A 25,413-nucleotide genomic window follows, 5' to 3' on the forward strand; every position below is an offset into this window, starting at 1 on the left:
TGCAACACTTTCTTGAAAAAGCTGTTTTTATAAATGTACAAAGAGGCGTTCCAGTCTCTCCAAGGGCTCAGTATTCAAGTTTGAAAACTTGAGGTTCTGGCATATGCCCCATTGCATTTGAGTCTCATTTGAATATTTCCAAAAACAGCTTTGGTGCATTTTTTGGTGTATCTGAGGGTATGATGGTGCTCAGGATCAGGGCTGTGGAGTCGGTAAGCCACAGTTGTGACTCCGACTCCTGGATTTTATCAGGTTCCGACTCCGGCTCCGACTCCTTCATAAATGGCCAATTCGTAACAATAAATTTACTGTTGTAATTTACTATTAACATCGTGCTTATTCAGTTTCTCACCATCATATAAGTAATCAGACCACTTAGAATACTAATTGTATTCTAATAAATATAGTTGTTGCTCTAAGTGTAGAACAGTGACACACAAGAAGTAAGAAATGTCTATCTCCAGCAGAACTGCTTATCACTGTTGTTCATAGTTTGATAGAACATATATATTTGAGTAACATTTATAAAATTCATATGAAAATTAAATTCTGAAATATTAATACTTTATTTTAAAGTCGGAGTCGGTACATTTCTACCGACTCCGACTCTGACTCCAACCAAAACTAACTCTGACTCCACAGCCCTGCTCAGGATAATGCCCCTATACTGTTCTAATTGCAAATGGAGTTTTTTGGTCATAGACTCCCTATAAATGTGGTGCAAGGCTAGTACATCGTTTTTTGGGGGCAAATTGGGACATAATTCTCGCAGCCTAATATTTCAGTGAAATAGACAAGATGAATGTTGAGTTTATTTTGTCTTACTCTGTTACAGGCAGCAGTAGGAGACAAAAATTCAGCTCTTCTAATAAATGTGGTTGATGAAGTTGTAGACTTCAGAAGCAAAGTTCGAAATTATGCTCTAGCAACTGAGGAGACGCTGCAAGACATGCAGCTTTCTAAAGAAGAAAAGTCACAGCAGAAAGAGAGGCGGAAACAGATGATTAAAGACAGGGAACCTCTGATGAGGGCCTGTGATGGCGTGCGCCTGAACTTAGCCGGGTTTGGAATTAATATTAAGGTACGACTCTTCCTCTACTCATTGCACTTGGTTTATGTCTCTTTTCAGTGAACGCCTTTGTTTTACATAAAGTACCGTATATACTCGAGTATAAGCCGACCCGAATATAAGCCGACCCCCCTAATTTTACCGCAGAAAACTGGGAAAACTTATTGACTTGAGTATAAGCCTAGGGGGGAAATGCAGCAGCTGCTGGAAAATTTCAAAAATTAAAATGGTCGGAGTTTTTGGGTGCAGTAGATGCTGTGAAAGGGGAGGGGGTGTTTTGGTTGTCTGTCTGCCCCTTCCCTGAGCTTGAGGACTGTTTTTTTCTTCCCCTACTTGGAATTCAGTCTGACTGAATATAGGGGATCTGCAATGCTCCTATTAACCCCTTCCCGACGGAACAGGAGCACTGCAGATACCTTATATTCAGTAGGCTGGGCACTTTTAGACACAAGGATACCTAATGTGTATGTGTTTCACAGTCATTTTCTACTTTTGTATGTATTCTAAGGAAAGTGAGAGTGATTTAGAACTCTTATTTTTTTTTTTTTTTTAATCTTTTTTTTTGCACTGTTTTATGGGAGATTCTATACATTGATATTGTGGCTGGTCATAGACCCCCCTCCTAAAAAAAAAAAAAAAAAACTCGAGTATAAGCCGAGGGGGGCTTTTTCAGCACAAAAACTGGGCTGAAAAATTCGGCTTATACTCGAGTATATACGGTATGTTACAGCCTCATCACACTCAACCGCTACTACTAAGAGCTAATAATACAGTGAAAACATATGCACGAGATGTAACAACTCTTGTATTATTTCACTTTCCAGGACAGAGGGACCATTTCTACATGGGAACTACAGAACAGCAAAGAAAACCAGGAACAATGAGATTATTTATTACATCCTGCCATGTATTCCACATTAAATTAAAATATATATATATTTTTTAAAGAACATGTTCTAGTTATCACTAACTGGTCCTATTTGTTATAGTTTATGCACTTACACCTTTTCTAAATAAGTATACTGCTGGGATAGTGAACACTAGTACAAAGCAAGGCAATTTCCTTTGGCAACCAATTCAATTCATTTTGGAATACAAAAGTAGCAAAATTTCCTCTTTACCCTTGTAGTAGTTTGATAAATTTCTGCTATCATTGGAAAAAGTGCCCCATTTGAAGCAGAATAGTGGAGAGAAGAAAAATCTGGAGATAGTCAGCGCTGCTGAGGAATATCTAGATCACAGAAGCCAAGAGTCAACAATGAGTTTTATTCAGCAATGCTGTTCAACACTAGAGATGAGCGAGAACTGTTCAGAGCAGCCGATCCGCTAGAAAAGCTAGTGATTGAAATCCTATGAAAGTAAATATGTATCAAACTATGCATTTCATTAATTTTATGTAATAACTTGTTGGCATATATTTCATAGATTTGCTATAGGGTAGCAGTCTCCAGCAGAACAGTCCTTTATCTTATACCAGTGATGGTCAACCTTTTAGAGATCGAGTGCCCAAAATGCAACCCAAAACTCAGTGCCATTGCCAACATGGCAATTTAACCTTAATACTGTGTGGATCCACAAATGTGGGCCGTTACGGACCCGCAAAATACGGTCGTGTGATAGGGCTTTACAGAGATTTTAATGATGCAAACAACTTTGTACTACATTTGGCAGAATTTTGAACAATTAATGTTCACTATTTACATTGCACAGATCTGTTTTATAGTGACTGTGCAATGTTATTATGACCTGTAATATGTCTGCTATTAAACAGATACTGTGTGATATAAATAGTGAAAGGGCCCCGACACAGTACAATCTGTTCCACAGATGGGTGCCCACAGAGAGGGCTCTCTGAGTGCCACCTCTGACACCCATGCCATAGGTTCGCATCACGGTCCTATACCGACTAAGGGCGCCTCAAACAGACTATGTGGTGTCATTTAAACAGCAAGCACCTGTACTTCTGCAAGCCCCATTAAACTGAATAGAACTGATTATCAGAAGCAGACATTTCTGCAACAAAGTTTGCTGGATGTAAAGGCACGTGGACATTAGAAGACACCTGTTTATGATCCTTCCCCATCTGTTAGTCACATGGCCATGCTACAGCCCTTTCCTATTTTTTTTTTTTAAGGGGATCTTATCATACAAACCCTTTTTTTTTTTTTTTAATTCTAACTAACATGTCGGAACACTTAAAGGCTATTCTTCTCCAAACTTTGTCTTCTCCACGCCACCGTTCCTTGTCTGTATGCAAATGAGTTCTCTCGCAGCACTGGGGGCGTCCCCAATGCTGCGAGAGAACTCTCTCCAGTGCAGCCTCCATCTTCGTTAGCAGGGTCCTCTTTCGGCGGTGGCTTGTAACTTCTAGGCCTTGGGCCTCTGCGTATGCCCACAAGAAAATGGCCTCTTACAATACTGTGCAAGCGGCCATTTTCTTGTGGCCTGTGGGCATGCGCAGTCTGCTCTCCCCGAGGCCTAGAAGTTACACGCCACCTCCAAAAGAAGAGGATGAAGATGATGCTGCTGATGAAGATGGAGGCGGAGTTGGAGAGACTTCTCTCGCAGCATTGGAGACGCCCCCAGTGCTGCGAGAGAGCTAATTTACATACAGAGAAAAACCAGGATTGTAGGCGAATGGCAGCGCGGAGAAGACAAAAGATAGGACCTAGAAAAAATTGTGTGAGTGATAGGATCCCTTTAAACTGTTGAGGATGATCATCCTAAGCGATGGGTACTTGCCTCATTTGGACAAGAACACTCGTCCTAAAGTTAAACTGTTAACATGACAGTGACATCAGCTGGCATAGACGGCCGTTTGGTCCCACCGCTGATAGCTGTGACAGTTACAGTGGATACCAGTCAATCCCGACTGACCAATAACAGTTGTAAACCAAAAATAACGCCTTTCACAGCTCTGGCCTCCTCAGCTTACTTACATTGACATGGATCAATCAAAGCACTGTCACCATATTGGACTCCTTAATATGGGGCTTTTTTTTCCAAAACTAAAACCCCTTATGGTTCTATTGGTCCACAGACATTTTATAACATACGTCAATGCATAGGACTATAATAGTCTGAAGTGCTGTTAAGTGGGTACAATCATAGATTCCATGTCCATGAAGGAAAAGACTCCCAAATCTGTTCACCAGAATGCCCCACCAGGCTCAACACAAGTACTAAAGATTGTATGGGACAATTTTTATAAAAGTGTCCCTCTTTCGAATGTTTGTTTGTAAGAGTAGTGGTATGTGGTACAGGAAGTAGGAATTAAAGAGGGTTTCTTAAAAATATGGTCAACCAAAAATTGAAGCCTGGTCCTTGTGTCATGACACTCTGTTATACTCTCTAAATTTAGAGAGAAAGATATAGAGGTGTTCAATGGGATTTACATACAGACTCATTGATGGCCATTTCAGAACTCTCCATTGTTTCCACCAATTCTGGGTGCTTTTTGAAGTATTATTGGAGTCATTAGGGCTCATTTATAAATCCAAGTCTGCGCCAGAATTCATAGTGCACAGTATTAATATATATTTATGAACTGTGCACTAGAAAAAAAAAAGGCAAGACATTTGAAAAATGTCCACCAGAATGGGCAGAGAAGTGTCGCATTTTCCGACACATTTATGAAGCCGAACAGCACAAATATGGCTCAGATTTCCTGTGAAAAGTAGACCAAGTTTGAAATAGTGTAAAGAATTTTTCATGCACCAATAATTCCTCTCGTACCACAAATTTGTCTTCTCAATAATAGAGATGATTTGTGTGGGCTTATGTTATGCCAAGAATTGTAGGGTTTTTGATGTGTGTGCCAATATTTGTTCCTTACAATCTAAGAATCCTACAAATAGGATCTGTAGTTTAAGGCCTGGTTCACATCTGCGTCGGTAATCCATTTGGTGGAGTCTGTATGGGGATCCTCCCGAACGGACTACCGAACGCATTGGCAAGCGGTGTGCAGTGAGAACATACGGATTGATCACAGACAATGAATGGGGTCTGTGTGCTTTCCCCACACGGTCTCCGTAGGGAACATGCAGACAGAAAAGTAGTTCACAATTTTATAGGTTTTCCAACATGATCTTAGTGTCTTTTTTTTTTAAAACTTTCAATATCAGTCGTGGATCCAGTACTATCTATTCTAACGCATGGTATGTACCGGTATGTGGCACACCACACAAGTAGCCATTAATGCTTTATTGCCTTGTACAGTTAACCACGCATTGACATGTTTTTGGCCGAATGTACTAGTATTAACATCAGGCATAGTTATCTGTGATGCTAGTCGTCCCGGCCTCCCAGTGACATACTGTTCACTACCAATTATAGTATGGGACAGTATGTTGCTAAAAGCAGGGACTCCTTTCAGCAGACAACTATAATGTTAGGACTCCGTCTCCCAGCATACTATTGAGGTCGGAGAAACCCGCTAACACGCAGAGCAAGTTTCACTGGTGAACTAGGTTGTATGAATAAACCAATAAGTTTTCATTAAATAATCATAATGGAAAAAAAATATCCAAAATGACAGTATTTATTTTACTTTCATCTGAAACAACTGTTACCTAGAACTGTAGGTTTTGATCATAAGTAAAAATTGACAAATAAATTTAAGACAATAGATATTTTGGATAAATTATTCTAATTTTCAGTGAATTTTCTAAAATTGCATAAAAACTATGATATACATTAAGAACAATGCATTAGAAGCTCTGACACTATTTTAAAGGGTTCATTAGAAAGTGGAGATAAATGAAACCTAATTGCAGGCACTTATCACCAAGGGCGAGCACTGGACTGTGATAGTCTACACTTAATGCCAGAGCACCAATAGTTAATTGAAGGAGGCATGAAATAATATCTCATACTACAGTAAATGCAGCATTCAGCCACTATAGGAAGACTATTTGGTCTCCTTTGTGAATGTCCTCATCATCATCTGCCATACAATTCAGTGCTTTTTGGTAAAGGGTTAAACAAAAATCTGGAGCCTTTTTAATAGGTTTTTGTCTAATCCCCTCCCCGCAGGAAAATAGTGTCCCATACTGCTACTGTACAGGAACAAGTGTCTTTTGTGCATTCTAGGGTTAGTCCTATGAAGAAAGCAGTCAATTGTTCATAATACGCAGTATCAGGTTTCAAAGAGCTTGCTAAAAGCTGTTCCAACTTCTGAAATCATGTCTGTCGTAGTCATGGAACGTCCATATTTCTGAAACGCTTGATGATTGCACTGCCTTGTAAGAGTACAGGCTCCAAATGCTGCCACCACAAATGGATTTTGACTGCAACAGAGTACAATGAAAGGGTTAAATCACATCTGTTCACCTATAGATAAATATAGTGATTTAAGTGTATGAAGAAGATACTATGGGGTGTGTTTATATATAGAGTTACCTAGAGACAAACATACCATATTTATAAGACATCTGCTCGACAATTTTCAAGATTTTATTGTCGGTTTGAGGGTGCAGCCTGAGACGTTTAACTGATTTATAAAAAATATTCAGCATTTTCTAACCTCAAAACTGTCTGCTAACCTAAGCCAATTAAACATAGTCAACAACAGAGTGTTATTCTTTAGATTTGGAATTGAAAGTGGTATTTCCAGTATATTCACAAATTTACCTTTTGTAAATGGCTAACACAAACTGGATAAAGAAAAAAAGAACAGCAGGCGGTTGGAAAAAAAAATAGCACTGCCAGCTTCTTTTCAAGACTCATACCAACTGAAAAAATGTTTGATATTTTACTTTACTTTGAATTACTGAACTAATATTTTGCAACAACCATTGTTTCTGAGAATTGCTTGATATTCGCGGTGCATGGAGTCTTCCAACTTCTGGCACCTCTGAGCAGCTAGTCCAGTCCAGGAATATAGTACTACATGCCACAGATCGTCTGCATTTTTGATGTTCACTATGGGATTAGGCTGGACCTGGAGGTGGTGAAATGTCCTCCAAACTAAAAATGGTTCAGAAAACCACTGCAAAATTAGCAACAAAAAAAATGCTGCATTTCCACAACAAAGTGAGGAGTGGATTTAAAAGAAGAGAAACATCTAAGAGCTTCCAATATCTTCTCCATAAAAATGCTGTTTAAATCACTAAAACATACTTGTGTACAGACCAGCCATAATGAGACCAGATAGGTCCCGGGTGATCAGGTATTAAGCTGGGTTTCCACACTGTAGCCACCAGATACAGATGCTGCAGCATGAAAGCTCAGTTTTAACCTAACACAGCCATGCAGATGAAAAAGGGGCCATGAAAAACTGATCAAATAGTTCATTTTCTTTCACAGCCAGTTTCATGAATTTCTCATGATTTTTTAAAAAAATTTAAATAAACAGTCAACCCCCCCCCCCCCCCCCAAAAAAACAAAACAAACAAAAAACAAAAACATAAATACTGTGTGACTAGGTCAAGTGAAATACGAGAAATGTGTTTTATAACTGGCTGTGACACGATAAATTCTCGGAACAAAAATAACACCAAGATTTGACATAACGTACCCATTTATCTTTTCTGGTCCAGCAAGAAATGCCCAGTGTACCAAGACGCCAAGAGAACCAGCTAAGAGATCCCCTTGTCCTCCACAACGTCGGCTACTACCTTCATGATTGCACACTAAAACTGCAATGGAAGATAGAGGAATTAGGATTTTGCCTTAGTGAACAGGATTGGTTTAGTGTTCTCCTGGTTAGTCCGGGGTTACACATCAAGTACATGCAGTAGTAAATCGCTAATCTATTGTAACATACAGTATTTTATTAAATCTCAACTACATTCTACAAATAAAGCCTGCAGCACAAACTGATCTGCGGTTTTCAAGTAGCAGCTGGTCAACTTACGCTGCAAGTTTACCTTCAACCAAGTATACCTTTAACCTTTGTAATATAAAAGGATAAAATCAGCAGATCAGCCGCCTGTGACCCCAACCTAGTGCCACATAACAGAACGTCAGTCAGTGGGTGCAGGTTCAGGCCTGTATATCACTGGGAAAGCAAATTCAGCAACCAGATACTAAAATTGTGACAGTCTCTCATTTCTTCTGAAAATTCCAATACACAGTAAAAGCATTAAAGGGGCTGTCCCATCACAAGGATCCTATCTATACTGCTTGTTAATGTGGATGTAAGACTTTTCCTAAATACAATGCTTCAGAAAAACTGCTTTGTTTGTCCACTATCTTACTTTATTCAATTCATTGTTGACACATCCCTTAACTGATCTGCTCAAAAGTCAAGTGACGTATCTGCTGCTCTGAGGGGGGAGGGAGGAGGGGCTAAGTGCACGGGAGCGAGCCTGTGTATCTAGCTATTCCTGTGTCTATACCACGTGACCTAGGTCCTGCACTCAGATAGGGAAGAGGAGCTGCTTTCATTTCTGAACTCGTCTTCTGTTCTCCCAGTTATCAGGCTAGCTAATTCAATTGTGTTCATTATGGCAGAGATAGGCAGTCTCTGTATGTAACACAGAATGGAGTTGCTCCTGCCTGTACTTCATAGTCCAATATTGTGCATATAGTGTTTTTGAGGACCTTTGATGACATCACAGGCCCTTCAGCCACCCCATAGGATCACGCTATGTGGTGGGCGGAGCGACACGGTGATTTGGGGGCGGAGCTAAACGGCAGGTTGCATGTGAAACCCCACCCACCAAATGACGCAAGAAACCAGAAAGAAAGAAGATTTTACAGCAGTGAAGACTGGTGAGTATGCGACGTGGGAATACCCATTTAAAGGAGTTGCTGGAAGAAGACGGTGTGGTGGCCATGCCAGGCTGCTCAGCTCCTATTTATATGGCTTGTGACATTCCAAAATTCCACCACGCAGTTGGCTAAGTAATAGGTAGAATACATTTTGTAACCTGCCACAGCCGCCATAGCATATATGGCAGATGTTTAGATTAACTAGGCCAAGTTTACACTGTAAATAAGATTCATATTTCAGCTCCAAGGTCTGTGTTACATTTTCATTTAACATAACTGAAGCCAATTACCTACAGCAGAAATATAAAATTTCTACAAAAAATGACTGTTATTCTCACTCGCTATTTCAATATTCTTCCAGAGCTGTGGAATCAGGGAAAAAAATATATTCCTATAAAAAAATAACCATATTTAGATTTGTACAGAAATTATTTATGAAAATATAAATAGTTACATTTTGCAATTTTAAAGTTTTTAGCTAATTATTTCAGTGATGATAGTCTGTTCTCTTGATCAGTTGCCAATGGATTTGGACCACTGACTTTCTATACACTGAAAATCCAACCAAGATTCCCATAATGGGTGGGTTACCTTCTCACACAAACACTGTCCCTGCCTGATAACCCTTCCGCATGGTCTTCTCAGTCTTGCAAAGTTCATAACTATTTTTATTTTTCTGTAGACCTAGCTAAGTGAGGGCTTATACTTTGCATGAGGAGTTGTACTTTCATTCGGCACCATTTTATTAACATTTTTTGGGGGTGAATCAGTGTGAAAAATCCCACAATTCTAATAATTTTTCAGCATTTTGTTTTTACGTCATTCATAGTATGGGATAACTAACATTTTTGGATAGAGCAGACTTGCACACACGTAGGGATACCCAACATGTTTGCTTATTTTGTTTACATTTTTTTTAATAAATGTTTTTTTTTTTTTACTTTATTATTTATTTTTTAAATACTTTTAAAACATTTCTCAAGGGAACATGAACCTGTGATTGAACTACATTGCACAGAGGTTCCCTATTTACAATAGGAAAAAAGGCATTCAGGAGACAGTAGCTCAGCTTCTCATCGATCTTGCCCCTGTACCATCCTGATGCCGTGATTGCTATTGATAATGGCAGCTGAGATTTTACGCCACCAGAGTCAGCATTTCCTGTCTTTGGTGACTAGTCCTTGGTCTCTGTGTAATAAGAGTTCCTGTGCCCACAGAATTAATTTTTTTAGTTTGTTTTTTTTCTATTATGAGTGAAAGGGACGTAAAGGTTTGTCACAGAGCAACAACGATACAATGATATGAGTGGATATTTGCATACTACTACTACTACTTTCTTTTGTATATGGGTTTGAGCAATGTGTGTACAAACCTTTATCACCATCTGAGATGAGATCCCATTCTCCTTTTTGAACAATGGTTATATTGCCCATTGCTTGGCTGAGCCTTAGAAGACTTCCATGTTGATCACTACTATCCACTGGCTCAGTGAGCTGGAAGTATAAGATAAAGAAAAAACATTTCAGATTTTCACTTTCACTTTAGATTAGTTGTTCAAGTAAAAGATGCATCTTGGATCTTAAATTCAGATTCACTTGTGTGCAAATGTGGCATAATGCGAGAAATATTTGTTTTCTTTAATATCAATTTGTGCTGCAGTAAAGTGCCTTTGTCTCATGGTATGCTAATTCTTTCACCAGCTTCAGCTTTTAGCATCTATTAACAGGCACAGCTCCTCTGATTTTGATACAGTTGGAACTTTTACTCTAGCCCCCACCGTTCCTGAGAAACCATTGGTGTTAATTTTGTGTCTGCTATGTTATTTAAGCTCTGTCCTGTAAGAAGGGCAGTGTCAGGCAGGAGCAGATAAGGGATGCTATTCTGAGCTCTGACTGCAGCTCTGAATAACCCCTCCCCCCTTCCCTGTCTAACACTGCCAATCTGACAATAGGGAGCCCAAATAGTACATTGGACACAAAACTAACTGCACTTATTGCTCAGGAAAAGGGGGTCTAGTCAGAAATCAGTGGAGCAGGACCTATTAACAGATGCAAAGAATTGGTAAAGGTGATGAAAGGTGATCTTTAAAGTGGCACAATGTGTAAAAAGAAATGAATTAAATTAATACATTATTGCCGACAAAACAGCATGCACAAAACCCCCCTTCAAAAATGTGTCAATCATGAAGTGGTTAATAATTAGCACCAAAATGACCTTCTCTTGCAAGTAGTATCTAAGATTTCTATTGCAGCCCAGGAATTTGGTAAGGACTATCACTATAACCAAATGTACATACAATTTCTCATTGTATATTGAATGTAATTAAAGTATTTACTTATTCCAAAGATGTGGATGAACCATGATCAAGCATTGGAACTCTAAATAAATATATTTACCACAGCTTCATACAGCCGACTGAACTCCATAAAATTTGGAGTGAGGACAGCCCTCTGATAGCCTTGAATAACAGAAGGTTGTTGAGCAATAAGCCAAAGTCCGTCCTAAAATATAATGGTAACATTTGCTTAGTGCCAAGAGAAATACAGATTTACCCCCAGAATCATGCGTGGCATACTCACTGCATCTATCACCAGGGGGATGCCCTTTGCCTTGGCTCTCTCAATAATACCCTGGTAATGAAGCACAACTATTAATATTATCAAGAAGAATTATACATGGACATTGAATGATTGAGCCCTATAATACTAATTCCCCCATGTCATTGTTACCTTTGCAGTATCCAGTATGGAATCATTTCTTCCCAGACCTGGTCCTATTACTAGAGTGTGTAGTCTCGGAAGCCATTTTTCTATTTCATGCAAAGCATTGGGATGATCGCTGTGCGAACAACATATACACAAACAATATACATATACACAAACAATGTATATTAATGTTATCAATAGTGCGGATTAGAAATAAACACTTACAGAACCGGATGTACAATCAGCTCTGGACTGTAGGACTTAATCACACTGGCTGCATCTTTGGTACAAAATACCTGGGACAAATCTGCACCCTGTGAAAAGCAAAGTACAGTGGGATAAGAACAAAAAATTATTTCTAGTACATCATTAAGGAAATTTTCAGTGCATTAAAATTAAAGGGAATCTTGCAGCACCAAAACCCATCCCCAGTACCTTATAGTACTCAGGGCCATGAGCAGAGTGTTTTTAGAACTGCCACTTAATTTTTACAATAAGATACTTTGCTATGTAAGTGTGCTAAGAGTTCATCGGGGGAGTGTTGTGGGGAAGCTGAGCATTGTGGCAAGATCTTCCTCTTGCTCAGGAGGAGGTGGGGAAAAGCTCCCATTATGTCAGTGTTGCTGGAATATTCAGCAAAGACCTTGCCGCAATGCTCAGCCACCACAGAACACACTCCAAAGCACTCTTAGCTCATTTGCATAGGAAAATGGTTGTCAGAACTATAAAAAGATACTGGCCTGGTCTATTAAAGGGATTCAATCATTAAATGATTAAATCATTCTCCTTAATACGTAGGAATAGCCTTAAAGTATCTTCTCCTAACTTTAGATGTCTTCTCCGCGCTGCCATTTGGTAGAAATCCAGGTTTTCTTTTGTATGCAAATGAGTTCTCTCGCAGCATTGGGGGCAGTCCCCAGGACTCAAGAGAACTCTCCAGCACCGCCTCTCTTTGCCTGGAACAGCCTCTCCCTGTGTCTTCTTCCAGCAATGGCTTCAAACTTCTAGGCATGTGCAGTCGGCTCTGCCGTCGGGCAGGAAAATTGCCGCGGGCACGCAGTCGGCTCTGCCAGAGGCCCGACGGCAGAGCTGACCACACAGACCTAGAAGTTTGAAGCCAGCAACATAAGAAAACGGAGGGAGAGGCCGTTCCAGGTGAAGATAGAGGTGGCGTAGGAGATTTCTCTTGCAGCATTGGAGACGCCCCCAGTGCTGTAAGAGAATTCATTTGCATACAGAAGAAAACCCGGTTTTCTACCAAACGGTGGCACGGAGAAGACCTCTAAAGGTAAGAGAAGAAGAGCCTTTCTTAAGGCTGTTCCTATATGTTAGGGAAGAAAAAAATGTATTTTAATGATTTAATCCCTTTAATGATTTTACTGCTGATAGACTCCCTTTAAACTAAGCTAAAGATTTAAAGGCTACATATGGGTACAATAACAGCAAAAGTTTGGGGGAACGTAGCATTAACATAGCAAAAGGTTACTCACCTCTCCCTTGTCCTTTGCCAGTCTCCCAACACACAGGAAATACTTGGAGAGTTGTGGGCATCTCCAAATATTGTCTGTGTGTTGGACAATAGGAAGAGCAGCGGGGAACCAGGCAGCAGGGAATGGTAAGTAACATTTTGTAATGTAATCCCCCTTATGTGTAGCCCCATTAAAGGGAACCTTTCACCATGAAAATGCAATCTAATCTGCAGGCAGCATGTTAAAGAACAGGAGGAGCTAAGCAGATTAATATATTAGTTTTGTGGGGAAAGGATTCAGTATCACTTGTCATTTATTTCCCGGTTCCCTCTATGTTCAGGAGTAACTGAACATAGAGGGAACAGAGATAGCTGCCAGCCACTGTTAGGAGAAATTAAGTCCTGTGGGTAGTCCTTAGCATAGAGGGAACAAGGAAATCTTTTACCGATAGATAGATAGATAGATAGATAGATAGATAGATAGATAGATAGATAGATAGATAGATAGATAGATAATCTGTTCAGCTTCTCTTGCCTGCAGATAACACAACATTTTCATGGTGACAGGTACCCTTTAAAATCTAATGTTAATGGGAAACCTATTTTGTGCTAAAATGTAATATCTTCAACTAAAATAAACTGTAATATATATATATATATATATATATATATATATTGTATTTATGAAAAATAATAAGGTAGAAGTTAGAATAATCAGCTTTGAAGACCTTTAATTGTAATGCAAAGGAAAGATTTAGAAAACTTCACAGGTGCAATATCCTTTTTTACATACCACTTTCAGTGCTGAAATTGCTGCAAAGTACGGAGCACCTGTATATCTATATAAAAAAAAAAAAAAAATTGTTTAGCATGACAATAGATAATAAATACACTGTATATTTAAACAACCTGCAGGAACATACTGCACCTTGTCTGCCTTCACTGTATACATGCACATACTCCATTTGTGCATAAGCCAAACACATTCAATTCATCAAACACATTTTTCCACTGCAATAAATTTTATTTTGTGTGACCCAAAGTAATTTTTTTTAAAAAACATGACTTGCATTCTATTACCAGTGGCCCCTAACATTGTGTTTTTTTCTTTTGTACAATAAGTTCTTGGTCACAAAGGCAAATCCTCGGTGTAAAAGAATCCTACTAATATTATAAAGGTGAAAGTACACTCACCGGCCACTTTATTAGGTACACCATGCTAGTAACGGGTTGGACCCCCTTTTGCCTTCAGAACTGCCTCAATTCTCCGTGGCATAGATTCAACAAGGTGCTGGAAGCATTCCTCAGAGATTTTGGTCCATATTGACATGATGGCATCACACAGTTGCCGCAGATTTGTCGGCTGCACATCCATGATGCGAATCTCCCGTTCCACCACATCCCAAAGATGCTCTATTGGATTGAGATCTGGTGACTGTGGAGGCCATTGGAGTACAGTGAACTCATTGTCATGTTCAAGAAACCAGTCTGAGATGATTCCAGCTTTATGACATGGCGCATTATCCTGCTGAAAGTAGCCATCAGATGTTGGGTACATTGTGGTCATAAAGGGATGGACATGGTCAGCAACAATACTCAGGTAGGCTTTGGCGTTGCAACGATGCTCAATTGGTACCAAGGGGCCCAAAGAGTGCCAAGAAAATATTCCCCACACCATGACACCACCACCACCAGCCTGAACCGTTGATACAAGGCAGGATGGATCCATGCTTTCATGTTGTTGACGCCAAATTCTGACCCTACCATCCGAATGTCGCAGCAGAAATCGAGACTCATCAGACCAGGCAACGTTTTTCCAATCTTCAATTGTCCAATTTCGATGAGCTTGTGCAAATTGTAGCCTCAGTTTCCTGTTCTTAGCTGAAAGGAGTGGCACCCGGTGTGGTCTTCTGCTGCTGTAGCCCATGTGCCTCAAAGTTCGACGTACTGTGCGTTCAGAGATGCTCTTCTGGCTACCTTGGTTGTAACGGGTGGCTATTTGAGTCACTGTTGCCTTTCTATCAGCTCGAACCAGTCTGGCCATTCTCCTCTGACCTCTGGCATCAACAACGCATTTCCGCCCACAGAACTGCCGCTCACTGGATGTTTTTTCTTTTTCGGACCATTCTCTGTAAACCCTAGAGATGGTTGTGCGTGAAAATCCCAGTAGATCAGCAGTTTCTGAAATACTCAGACCAGCCCTTCTGGCACCAACAACCATGCCACGTTCAAAGGCACTCAAATCACCTTTCTTCCCCATACTGATGCTCGGTTTGAACTGCAGGAGATTGTCTTGACCATGTCTACATGCCTAAATGCACTGAGTTGCCGCCATGTGATTGGCTGATTAGAAATTAAGTGTTAACGAGCAGTTGGACAGGTGTACCTAATAAAGTGGCCGGTGAGTGTATGTATGTTTGGACGTTTGTGGGTTTGTGTGTTTGGATGTTTGTTCCTCAATCACAGCCAAACGGCTGAATGGATTTTGTTGAAATTTCACACACACAGACATATTGCCCAGGAAGGAAGGATAGGCTACTTTAAATGTGGGTCACTCACCCCAAATCGCCACCATGACCCTCCAAAGAACCCTCCGGCTCTGCTGTACAAGCTGGCATTCCGCCAGCGCTGGTCTGTCCATGTACCTCCTATTGGTGCATGGCTGGGTGTGGGCTGGCTATGGAGCCAGGGCTGCGGCACCATACATTGGGGGCTGAATGTGCGCGTGCCGATTGAGCAGGGAAACAGTGAGGAAGATGGCGGCAGCCCACATGGTCCCGACGCCGCAGCTATCCCAGGCCGCCTACACACTGTCACTTCGCGGACGGCTAAAGAGGAGCGCACATGATGGTGTACCCGACATAACAAATAACTGGTCAGTGCAGCGGATACAGGTCGATGGGTAGGGGGTTTGCCCTAGGTCGGTGTCCCCAGGGATCAACCACATTCACCCTGAACACATTTCCTCCGTCGCTGCATGGGCGCAGCCATGTCCCCTCTCCATGCTGGCACCTGGAGGAGTCTCTGGGGCCAGCGTCAGGTTGCAATGACAGCCGGGAGCCTTGCGCTCCCCGGCCTATCAGTCTTTCACTTCTATTGCAGCCTACGCTGCATAGCCTGCAGTAGAAGCGCTGGTATTATGCAGTGCATTGCATAAAAGCGGCGCTTCAATTGCAGTCTACCTGCCATAGGCTGCAATCGAAGCGAAAGAGTGACAGGCTGAGGAGCCAGCGCAAAACTCCCAGCTGCCATAGCAACATGACGCCGCCACCCGCCTCAACCTGCAGGAGCCGGCGATAACAGCGATCATGGCAGCGCCCACGCGCTGCCGGAGGAATTGCATACTACCTATCGGTGGCCGCAAGGATCGGCGACATTAACCCTTCCGGCGCCTCAGTGACAGCTGACCGAGGCGCACGAAGGGTTAATGTCGCCCATCGTTGCAGGCTATGCGGCCTGCAATAGAAGCCCTGGTACTATGAAATGCATTACAATGCATAAGCATTTGTAATGCATTGCGTTGCTCATAACACACCCTGGGGTTCAAGACCCCAAAACACAGTGTAGGAAATGCACAAACAAATTTAACAAAAAAAAAAAAAAAAAAAAACAGCAACCAAGGATAAAAACAAAAACATTCACCACCCCTATCCCTACAACACATACAAAAGTTATTAAATACATATTAGGTATCCCTGTCTCCCAACGCCGCCAAATTCTGTCTCTTACCCGCCACCCGGAGTAAGCTCCAGCCCTGCCAGAGGTGGAGGGGCACGTGTGGAGGCTTTAGGGATTAGGGGGGACAGTGGGGTGCACAGGGCTTTGAAGCAGGGAGGACACGGAGGGGAGGAGTTCATGGTGTGCCGTGCGAGAGGGGTCGTCGCAAAACAGGGATTTGTGAGTCAGCGGGGGGTCCCCGGGCGCCGCAACATCGTCCCCAACCGTGACCCACAGACGAAGTCGCGGGTAAATGCTAGTAACTAATATTTTAGCAAAAAAAAAAAAAAACTGGTGAGAAAACCAAGGCCGAGACATTTACTTTAGGAGACAGTTTGGATTTTTCCAAAGACTGTGACACTTTCCTCCTCTACATCAATAGAAGAAAAGAAAAAAAAAAAAAACAGAAAAAACATCTGTGTGAACACACTTTACAAAAGCACTTTCCTTATCCAATAGTCCAGAAGCTCTGGCACATTGTGTGTTCGCATACTATTTTGGGCTGCATTCTCTACTCTTGCATGTACATTTGATATACTTTCCTACCTAACTATAAGGTAATCCAGCATCTATTAGGTCTTCTTTTGATTATTGAACATTGTACACCAAGATAACCACAGCCATTCAATACATAGGTTGTACTTACTCTTGACAGCCTCCAACAACGCCAATCTTCCCATCTTGACCTTTGTGCTTTTTAGAAGTAAGTGGGGGTATGACATTTCTGACCAGCTGGAATACATTCTCCATGTCCTTGGCTGGACGTGTGGGGCGCAGAGAGAAGGATCTCTCCAAAACTAAAATATGGAAAACAAGAAAATGAGTCTTTACTGGAGGCCCTGATCATCACAGGCAACAATTCATACATTAAGATGACCGCCTGACAGTATATACATGAGATGCCTAGCCCCACTTACCACTTTTCACACTTTGAGGACAGCATTAGTTAAGATAGCAGAATAGGCAGATAGGTAAAAAAACAAAACAAAACAAAAAAAACAAAAAAACAGTAAGCTCAAAATAGGGGGATTGTCTAAGGAATTTCTCTTTATTTGCTGTGCAGATTAGCAAGCAAGATGCTTCTTTTTTCGATGTCCTGCTGCGATCTCTACCTCCCATTGAAAACAATGGGAAGTGGATTCTAGTAGGAATCTACTCCGGATTCGGTGGGCCAAATCCGCTCCCAAACCCATAGCAGATTCCTCTGTAAACACAGCCTAATATGTGGCACCAGTCTGCCTTCTCCCTACCTATGTTTGACAGATTTTCCCATATGTGGAATGCAAGCACCCTTTAAATCTATATAAAATACAGTGACTTTGCTATATTTATAACACATTGCTATGAACCTACGTCAAATCTATATCTAGAAATCTATATCCACATACAGATTGCAATGGTGACAGACCATTTTTATCTTCACTTTGCTTTAGACATGTGATTTAACAGTAATATACTGTGTAAAGTTGGCCAGAGATAAGATTTTCTTCTGGTACGAGCAGCATGTGTGTGACTGGAAAGCAGTAACCGGACATAAATGTGATAGCTTACATAACATTCTCAACGTTTTACATTTGCAACAAGAACAAAAAAAACAAAAACATATAGGATAGACAGATACTTCTTTAGGTAAAAGGCAAAGTCGAAAACAAACACCTCTGGTGCTACTTCCTTCTCCCTCAGGCTGCTCAATTTCAACAGGACTTTGTTCTTATAAGAGAATAGCCCTCTACCACTTGGGAAACTCTCTGACATCTGCCGAAAATTTGCAATTTGATTAGCAGAATCTGAAGTGAAAGATTCTACGCATGTACAAACCACGTGACTGATACTGAAAACGAGTCCTGGGTTTGATACAAATGTTGGCAGGTGTCAAAATCTGAATGAATATTTGGCCACGTGTACATACCGAAAGGTGAAAATTGTATAAAATTTTAGGTTTCAGCATGTAAGATATTTATTAGTACCACATTAAAGTTATATTCCTCTCAGTAAGGGAAACAATAGTCTTGCAGTTATATGTTTTAATGTCTAATCAATAAAATGTTAGTTTTTCAGCTATATTGCTTCCATGTACAATGCAGAACTGATACACAATAAGGGAATTATGCTATATTAGAGGCGGTATAAACTGGGACTCAAAAAGCAACTAAAGGAGAACAAAGATAAAAGGGGTTGACTTTGGCTTCACTGAAATACTGTGCAGGCGCCAGGGGAACCATAGGGAAATCCGACGAGACAACCCCTACACGCACAATTTACCATGTATGCCACATTACTCAGGATAGCCTCACTCCACATTTGACCTAGTGACCTTGTTTTTACATTAACCTGAAAACTCAGTTTATTGAACTTGAAAGTCAAAAAGAAACCAAAACATATTTTATTAATTAACAAAATATTTTTAACTGTCATTTAGTCTTTTCCAATTTTCTTTAGGTAATCCATACAGTTTCTACTAAAGGATCTTGCAGGTGATGGAGGGAGAGAAGCTGAGCATTGTGATATACACATATATTAGAGAACTGGATTTGACCCAAATTGTTCGGTTTTTGACTACATCAAACAATTAAGGATTCTTCTTGGACTAACTAAAATGCTTCAGGTGTTTATCATACATCAATGCTATTTGACTTCTCACGCTGTACAGCTGAGTATTCAGACTTCTGGCATATGATATGGGATTGCCTGATCATTAGAGATTTCTGGGCAGAGGTTGTGGGTGTATTGTCTGAAAAATTTGGGACCCCTGTGCCACTCACCCCTGACGTTTTCCTGTTCGGCATTCCGGACAAGGAGCTATGGCCACACCAATCTTGTATTATGTTACGGGAAGCTCTATTCTTAGCCAGGAAAGCCAAAGCTTTACGCTGGATGGCTCCTCGCTCTTCCTCCCCCTCACAATGGAGAAAACTGGTGAAGGTATATAAAGGTAGAGGATGTTCTACAAATTTGACAGTCTGGGGTCTTTGGTGTAACTTGCCGTTGACGTAATATACTGCCCCTTCCTTTCGTATAGCCCTTGACACGTTTATAACATAATTGGGTGCTCCTACTTCACATTCTTGTGACCTCACCTGTCTCCTGACCTCTGCGGTACCCCTAGACTTATTCGGACCAAGTTGACCAGATTGAAATATTCTGCTCTCTGACTGACTCTTGTACTACCTTGTCCTATACAGGTTGGTTCGTCTGAATCTTCTGCTTACCTTCTTCCGGATTTTTGGATTATTTATGGACTTTCAGGAACTATACATTATGGACTCCACAGAAACGGTTTTTGACTGTTTCTTTTGAATTACTAGTTTAAGTTTGGTGTCTCCTGTACAGATTTTATTATACATATCCTGCTTTTTGTATTATGATTCTGGTATTGTATGTTTTGTTGTACAAAATTCAATAAAACGAGTTTTAAAAAAAAAAAAAAAAAAAAAGGATAGCGGGGGCACTGCTGCTATTATCAGTGGTAGGCCTGCTACCACAGAAGAGGTACTGATACTATTTTAATTCAACAGCAGAAGCAGCTCGCCTGTGATTAGCACCAAAGCATGTGCCAAATGGGCCAGTCAATTGGTCAAAGTGTCTATACACTGCAGGGCCACCATTGGCAATATAGGACAGTTATTCCGCTATAATTTCTTTTCACCCACTGCCACCAATTTTTAAATCTCTGTACAGTGGCATCCTAGTGTGGAATCATAGATGATACAGGAACTAATGCCGCTATTATCAGCGGTGGTCCCCACTAAGGGCTAGTTCACACGGGACTATGGAGGCTGATTTTGACGGCGGATTTCGCCTCAAAATCCGCCTCCATACAATGGTGCTCTATGTAGACAACTAGCGACAAAACCTTTCTTCAGGCGTTTTCCGCCCGAGGAAAGGCAATAGAAGTGAATGGGAGGTGGAAAACACCTAGCTTTTCTTTTTGCAAAAAAAAAAAAAAAAAAGCGACCGAAACCGCGAGGCTTTTTTTTGCGGCCATTCACTTTAGGGGATGGGAAAACCGCCTGGCGTTTTTTGAAGCGGTTTTTACCAAAAAACGTGGCAAGGTCCAAAAACTGCTTCCTAATTAGGAAGCGTTTTTTTCTTCCGGACCAAAATAAGCCACTTGTAATTTACGTGTGAACTAGCCCTAACACTGCCTGGCCCACAGAACTGGCTGGTTTCTCTAGTAGCCCTGAGAGTGTTCTACACTATGTTTTAAGACAAATTAAGGTGTGAATCGTAAATTTGTTCGACCCAAAACGACTGAACCCAAAATGAATCTTGAGGGGTTTGCCTATCTCTAGTTTCTATGATTTGGAGCAGGATTTTAGGGTAAAAACAAAAGAGTAAATAAAGAGACTGAGTTCTGACTACTACACACACACACAAAGTGATGGCTTATACATATGTGGGGTATATAGTGCACTCAGCATCAGAGTCCTGTCAGGATTTACTCATCCTTAAACTCTCCAAATTGTATAAGGTTACATATCACAGAGCTCAGATTCTCTGCTGATATAATATCCTGCTCTCAGATAGGGCAGCAAAAATCGGGTTTTGTATCATGCACTGATTACAATGTACAGTCAGCTAGTGACATAAACATAGTTCTTTGACTAGTTATACCTATTGGAGGAGAAAATGGTGACGCAGAAGTAAAGTGCACTGTGTCCCCATACGGCCTGACATTGCCTCGTATGGGACTGCTGACATGACCATGCCCGCCTATCTGAGAGGTGGTGGATATGCCGTTTAGCAACTGTCCCAGCATCTGTAACATTTGGATTTCTCGATTGTGCTCGGCTTCTCGACGCTTGTCTTCAATCTGCAGCCGTTGCTCCTCATACTTGTAAAACCTCTCCTCTGCATTCACGCTCTGCTGAAGAAAACGTTCCATCATCTTGTCCACACTGAAGCCTAAGTGGCGCTTCTTAGACTTTTTAAGCTGAGGTACCTGAGCTGGAATTGTTTTACCATGGACAGATTTATAACCTGAGAGGGGAAGAAAGTTAGACATGGTTTATTTATGCTGCAATATTTGCATTTAACATAAAGTTAGTAGTGAAGCAAAGAGATCAGAGTCATGGAAGAGAAGACAGTCTACTAAGGAGAATATTGAATTTGCTTATAATATGGGATAGACAGTTCATATGAATATCAGACATGACACCCTACGGTCCCTTGTGCCTAGGAACATATTTTTGTGATCTTGGCTCAGTGAGAATTCTGTGGCCTCCTTTATTCTTGTCTTCACTTGTCTCTTTACAACTACGCCTTTCCTCTATTAGGAAAATGTCACTTCTCTAGTAAGAAGCCCCCTACTGCTGTATAGCTGATTTTCAGTCTAGTCTGGTCATTATGCAGAGAACCAAGGTACAGTTACAGTAATATTCCAGCATTTCCATGACCAAAACCAAGAGGCAACTAAGGAATGGATGTAACTGTAATAATAATTGTCTAATCTAGAAATGGAGCACTCCAGAGATCTCACATAACTGTCCTTGTGATCTTTAAAGATCTATAGAGTAAAGTAATAGATGTATTGAGGAAAACCAACCAGCTGGTGTATAGGGGGCAATAAAAAGCATGGCACAGTATGTCCATTTACCATTCAGTCGGACTGAACAGGATTATGTAGTGCAAAAGCTAAAAAGCACCTGTTGATTTTAACAGAAGCAATTGGTGACATATCACTGAGTGCCACTGTCTAAAGGAATATTCCTATCACATTGCTAGGAAATGTTTTCTCTTCATTATTGGTGGAGTTCCGAACTCTGGGAGGTGAATGGTTCCTGTCACCGTCTGTGCCCCATTCATAGTGAGATGGCTAAGAGCATTGATGTGTAGAGGAACACTATGAAGGGGAAACTAAACTAAAATAGCACTGAACCCCATTATTCTCAATCAGTTGGGGTTACAAAAGTTGTACTGCTATGGATCATAAAGTGATGGCATATCCTAGCAATTTGCCATCACTTTAATGAGTGAAAACAGTCCCAACTAGTGATATTTATGGGGCATCAACTTGATATGCTAAATCTGTGGTCAGTCTAGTGCTGGGCGATTAATCAAAAAATAGCCAAAACCGAACATCAGCCGGGATAACTGACATAAATTTGTTCAGGTCAGCTCTTTTGATTCAGTTATTACAATATTTGCAGTTTTGTTTGGACTATACATGTCTGAACCAAAACTGCTATTATACGCTAGGACAGGGGTAGGGAACCTTTGGCTCTCCAGCTGCTGTGAAACTACAACTCCCAACATGCTCCATTCACTTCCATGGAAGTTCCAAGAACAGAAGAGCAAATATGCATGCTGGGAGTTGTAGTTTTGCAACAGCTGGAGAGTGAAGGTTCCCTATCCCTGCTGTAGGGTCTCTTCAGACCCCAAAACATAATAAAGTGGAGGCTGGGGAGGTGTTCACACATAAAAAAAACTGTTCTACTTCACTAGATTTGATTAAAATAAATACAGCTCTCCCAAAAAAGACAATCAGGTAAAATACCTAGGTTGTTTGAGGGGTCACTATAGCTTACAGGCATCCCCCACTCCACCTCCAAGTTTTAAGTGGCCCAAAGTATCAAACAATATGATCCCCGATTACTAGAACCATCAGATCAAGAGGGAAGAGTCTCCACTCCAGAACTAACCTAAGGTTCAGCCAAAATTGAAACACAAAGGAACATTCAAAACAAAGGAAAAAAAAGTAGTGCTCAAGGGATAAAATGAGTATCTATAGGACAGGGAGATGGCAGTAGATGACTGTTATACACGCTAAGGTGAGGTTCACATTTGTGTTGGGGTCTCTGTAGGAAGCTGCCGAAAATCAGCAGAGAGAAAACTCCTGTACGGAGGACTTTTCTCTCCGCTGGTTTCAGTAGAAAAAAAAAACAAAAAACACCACACACAGAAAGCAGATGGACCACATTATAATCTATGAATCTGGGGGATAACCGCTGTTTTAGCAGATGGGTTCTTGGTTGTTTGAGACCCCTAGTGGACCCGAACGAGAGAGATCCCAAAACTAGTGTGAACCTAGCCTAACAGCGATGTGTCTGAACAGTACAATGCAAAAACATACGCAGACGAATCCCTGAGGGAAATTTGTGATAATGTGGCACTTTTCTGGCACTAGGAATCTGTGCATTGCCCACCACAGTCTCAGCCTGGCTGATTTACTGGCATGAGTTAGAATGCAAATCTACTCTAGTTCCTAACTGGCATAGAATTCCATTCTGACACAGACCTCTGACAGATTGTGACCTCTTCATAAATCTCTCAGTCCCTGCTGCTAGTCCGGACATTTATTAAGACTGACCTACGATATGTTAGTCTTAAAGGGATCCCATCATTAAAACTCATTTTTTTCTCACCAACACGTCAGAATAGCCTTAAGAAAGGCTGTTCTTCTCCTACCTTTAGATGTCTTCTCCGCGCCGCTGTTCGGTATATAATCCGGTTTCCGTCAGTATGCAAATGAGTTCTCTCGCAGCACCGGGGGCGGGCCCCAGCGCTCAAACACTGGGAGTGTCCCCAATGCTGCGAGAGAACTCTCCAACGCCGCCTCCATCTTCTTCAGGAACGGTTCTTCTTTGCATCTTCTTCCGGCGGTGGCTTCAATCTTCTAGGCCTCGCGCAAAGCCGACATGCCCGCCGCCACAGGAAAATGGCTGCTTACACAGTATTGTAAGCGGCCATTTTCTTGTGGCCGGTAGGCATGTGCAGTCGGCTTTGCCATTGGCTTAGAAGTTTGAAGCCTGCGCCGGAAGAAAATGTTCCTGAAGAAGATGGAGGTGGCGCTGGGGAGTTCTCTCGCAGCATTGGGGACGCCCTCAGTGCTGTTTGAGCGCTGGGGACCACCTCCAGTGCTGCAAGAAAACTCATTTGCATACTGACGAAAACCGGATTATATACCGAACAGCGGCGCGGAGAAGACATCTAAAGGGAGGAGAAGAACAGCCTTTCTTAAGGCTATTCCGATGTGTTAATGAGAAAAAAAAAAAAAGTTTTAATGATAGGATCCCTTGAATAAATTTGCCTCCCCTGTGCTCTAATCTATACCAGAAGCACACTCTGATTGAAAATGGACATGCTCGGCTGGAGGAGAAAAATGAACAGGAATAGAACCGGTCCTGAGTCTTTCCCCAGGATCACTGCCCCATGATATAATACACAGGCATATGCATAGGGCCACAGAATACAAAAGGTCAAGTGTGCTAGCTGTGAAAAACAGGGCAAACACATGGACAGTGCACACAGTCCTGTACATAAACCTCAGTGCACTTCTCCATTTCTGTCCTACAGGTACTTATGTTATCTCTGAGCACTAGTCTATCCCTTACGCTGGGTTCACACCAGCGTTCGGCACTCAGTTCTCAGGTTTCCGTCTTCTGCATGCCGAGTCCGGCCGTGAGCGCTGGTGAGCATTTTATGCTCTCTGCGGCGAAACCGGTTTTTTAAAACCGGACACAGAGTACTGCATGTCCGACTCTATGTCCAGTTTAAAAAAAACAAAAAACGGTTTTGCTGCAGAGCGCATAAAACGCTCACCGCGCTCACAGCCGGACACTTTTCAAACCCATTCAAATGGGTTTCCGTCTCCTGCCCTGTTTTGTTCTCCTTCTTATAGAATAAATATTTGAGTGGCTCTACATGTGATCACTGTGCCTAGATGACATGCATGGTTCCATATGAGACTACTAGATTATAGAAGAGCTGTCCTCCCTATAAGCTGCTCTGCTGTAACT

General features: G+C 41.4%; 2 protein-coding genes across 4 annotated transcripts in view; one reads left to right on the forward strand and one right to left on the reverse strand.

Annotated features, from left to right (window-relative positions):
- CARS2 (cysteinyl-tRNA synthetase 2, mitochondrial) overlaps positions 1-1,986 on the forward strand; it is a 64,964-nt gene extending 62,978 nt beyond the window's left edge. Inside the window, exons 14-15 of the mRNA XM_075265289.1 lie at positions 836-1,081; positions 1,894-1,986. Of these exons, the coding sequence (XP_075121390.1) occupies positions 836-1,081; positions 1,894-1,953 (306 nt within the window). The 3' untranslated portion in view covers positions 1,954-1,986. The remainder of the gene's footprint in view (positions 1-835; positions 1,082-1,893) is intronic.
- A 3,326-nt stretch (positions 1,987-5,312) lies between these two features.
- NAXD (NAD(P)HX dehydratase) overlaps positions 5,313-25,413 on the reverse strand; it is a 41,880-nt gene continuing 21,779 nt past the window's right edge. For 2 of the 3 annotated variants that reach the window (XM_075265288.1, XM_075265287.1), the window contains exons 2-10: positions 17,322-17,472; positions 13,752-13,797; positions 11,716-11,804; positions 11,515-11,623; positions 11,365-11,415; positions 11,182-11,286; positions 10,158-10,278; positions 7,587-7,707; positions 5,313-6,357 (exon numbers count right to left, since the gene is read on the reverse strand). In XM_075265288.1, coding sequence (XP_075121389.1) covers positions 6,207-6,357; positions 7,587-7,707; positions 10,158-10,278; positions 11,182-11,286; positions 11,365-11,415; positions 11,515-11,623; positions 11,716-11,804; positions 13,752-13,797; positions 17,322-17,472 — 944 coding nt within the window. In that variant the 3' untranslated portion in view covers positions 5,313-6,206. Of the gene's footprint in view, positions 6,358-7,586; positions 7,708-10,157; positions 10,279-11,181; positions 11,287-11,364; positions 11,416-11,514; positions 11,624-11,715; positions 11,805-13,751; positions 13,798-17,321; positions 17,473-21,289; positions 21,656-25,413 lie in introns of all 3 variants that reach the window. The other variant, XM_075265286.1, reaches the window with a different exon arrangement.

Source organism: Leptodactylus fuscus, chromosome 2 (genome assembly GCF_031893055.1).
Source record: "Leptodactylus fuscus isolate aLepFus1 chromosome 2, aLepFus1.hap2, whole genome shotgun sequence".
Classification (NCBI taxonomy): domain Eukaryota; kingdom Metazoa; phylum Chordata; class Amphibia; order Anura; family Leptodactylidae; genus Leptodactylus; species Leptodactylus fuscus.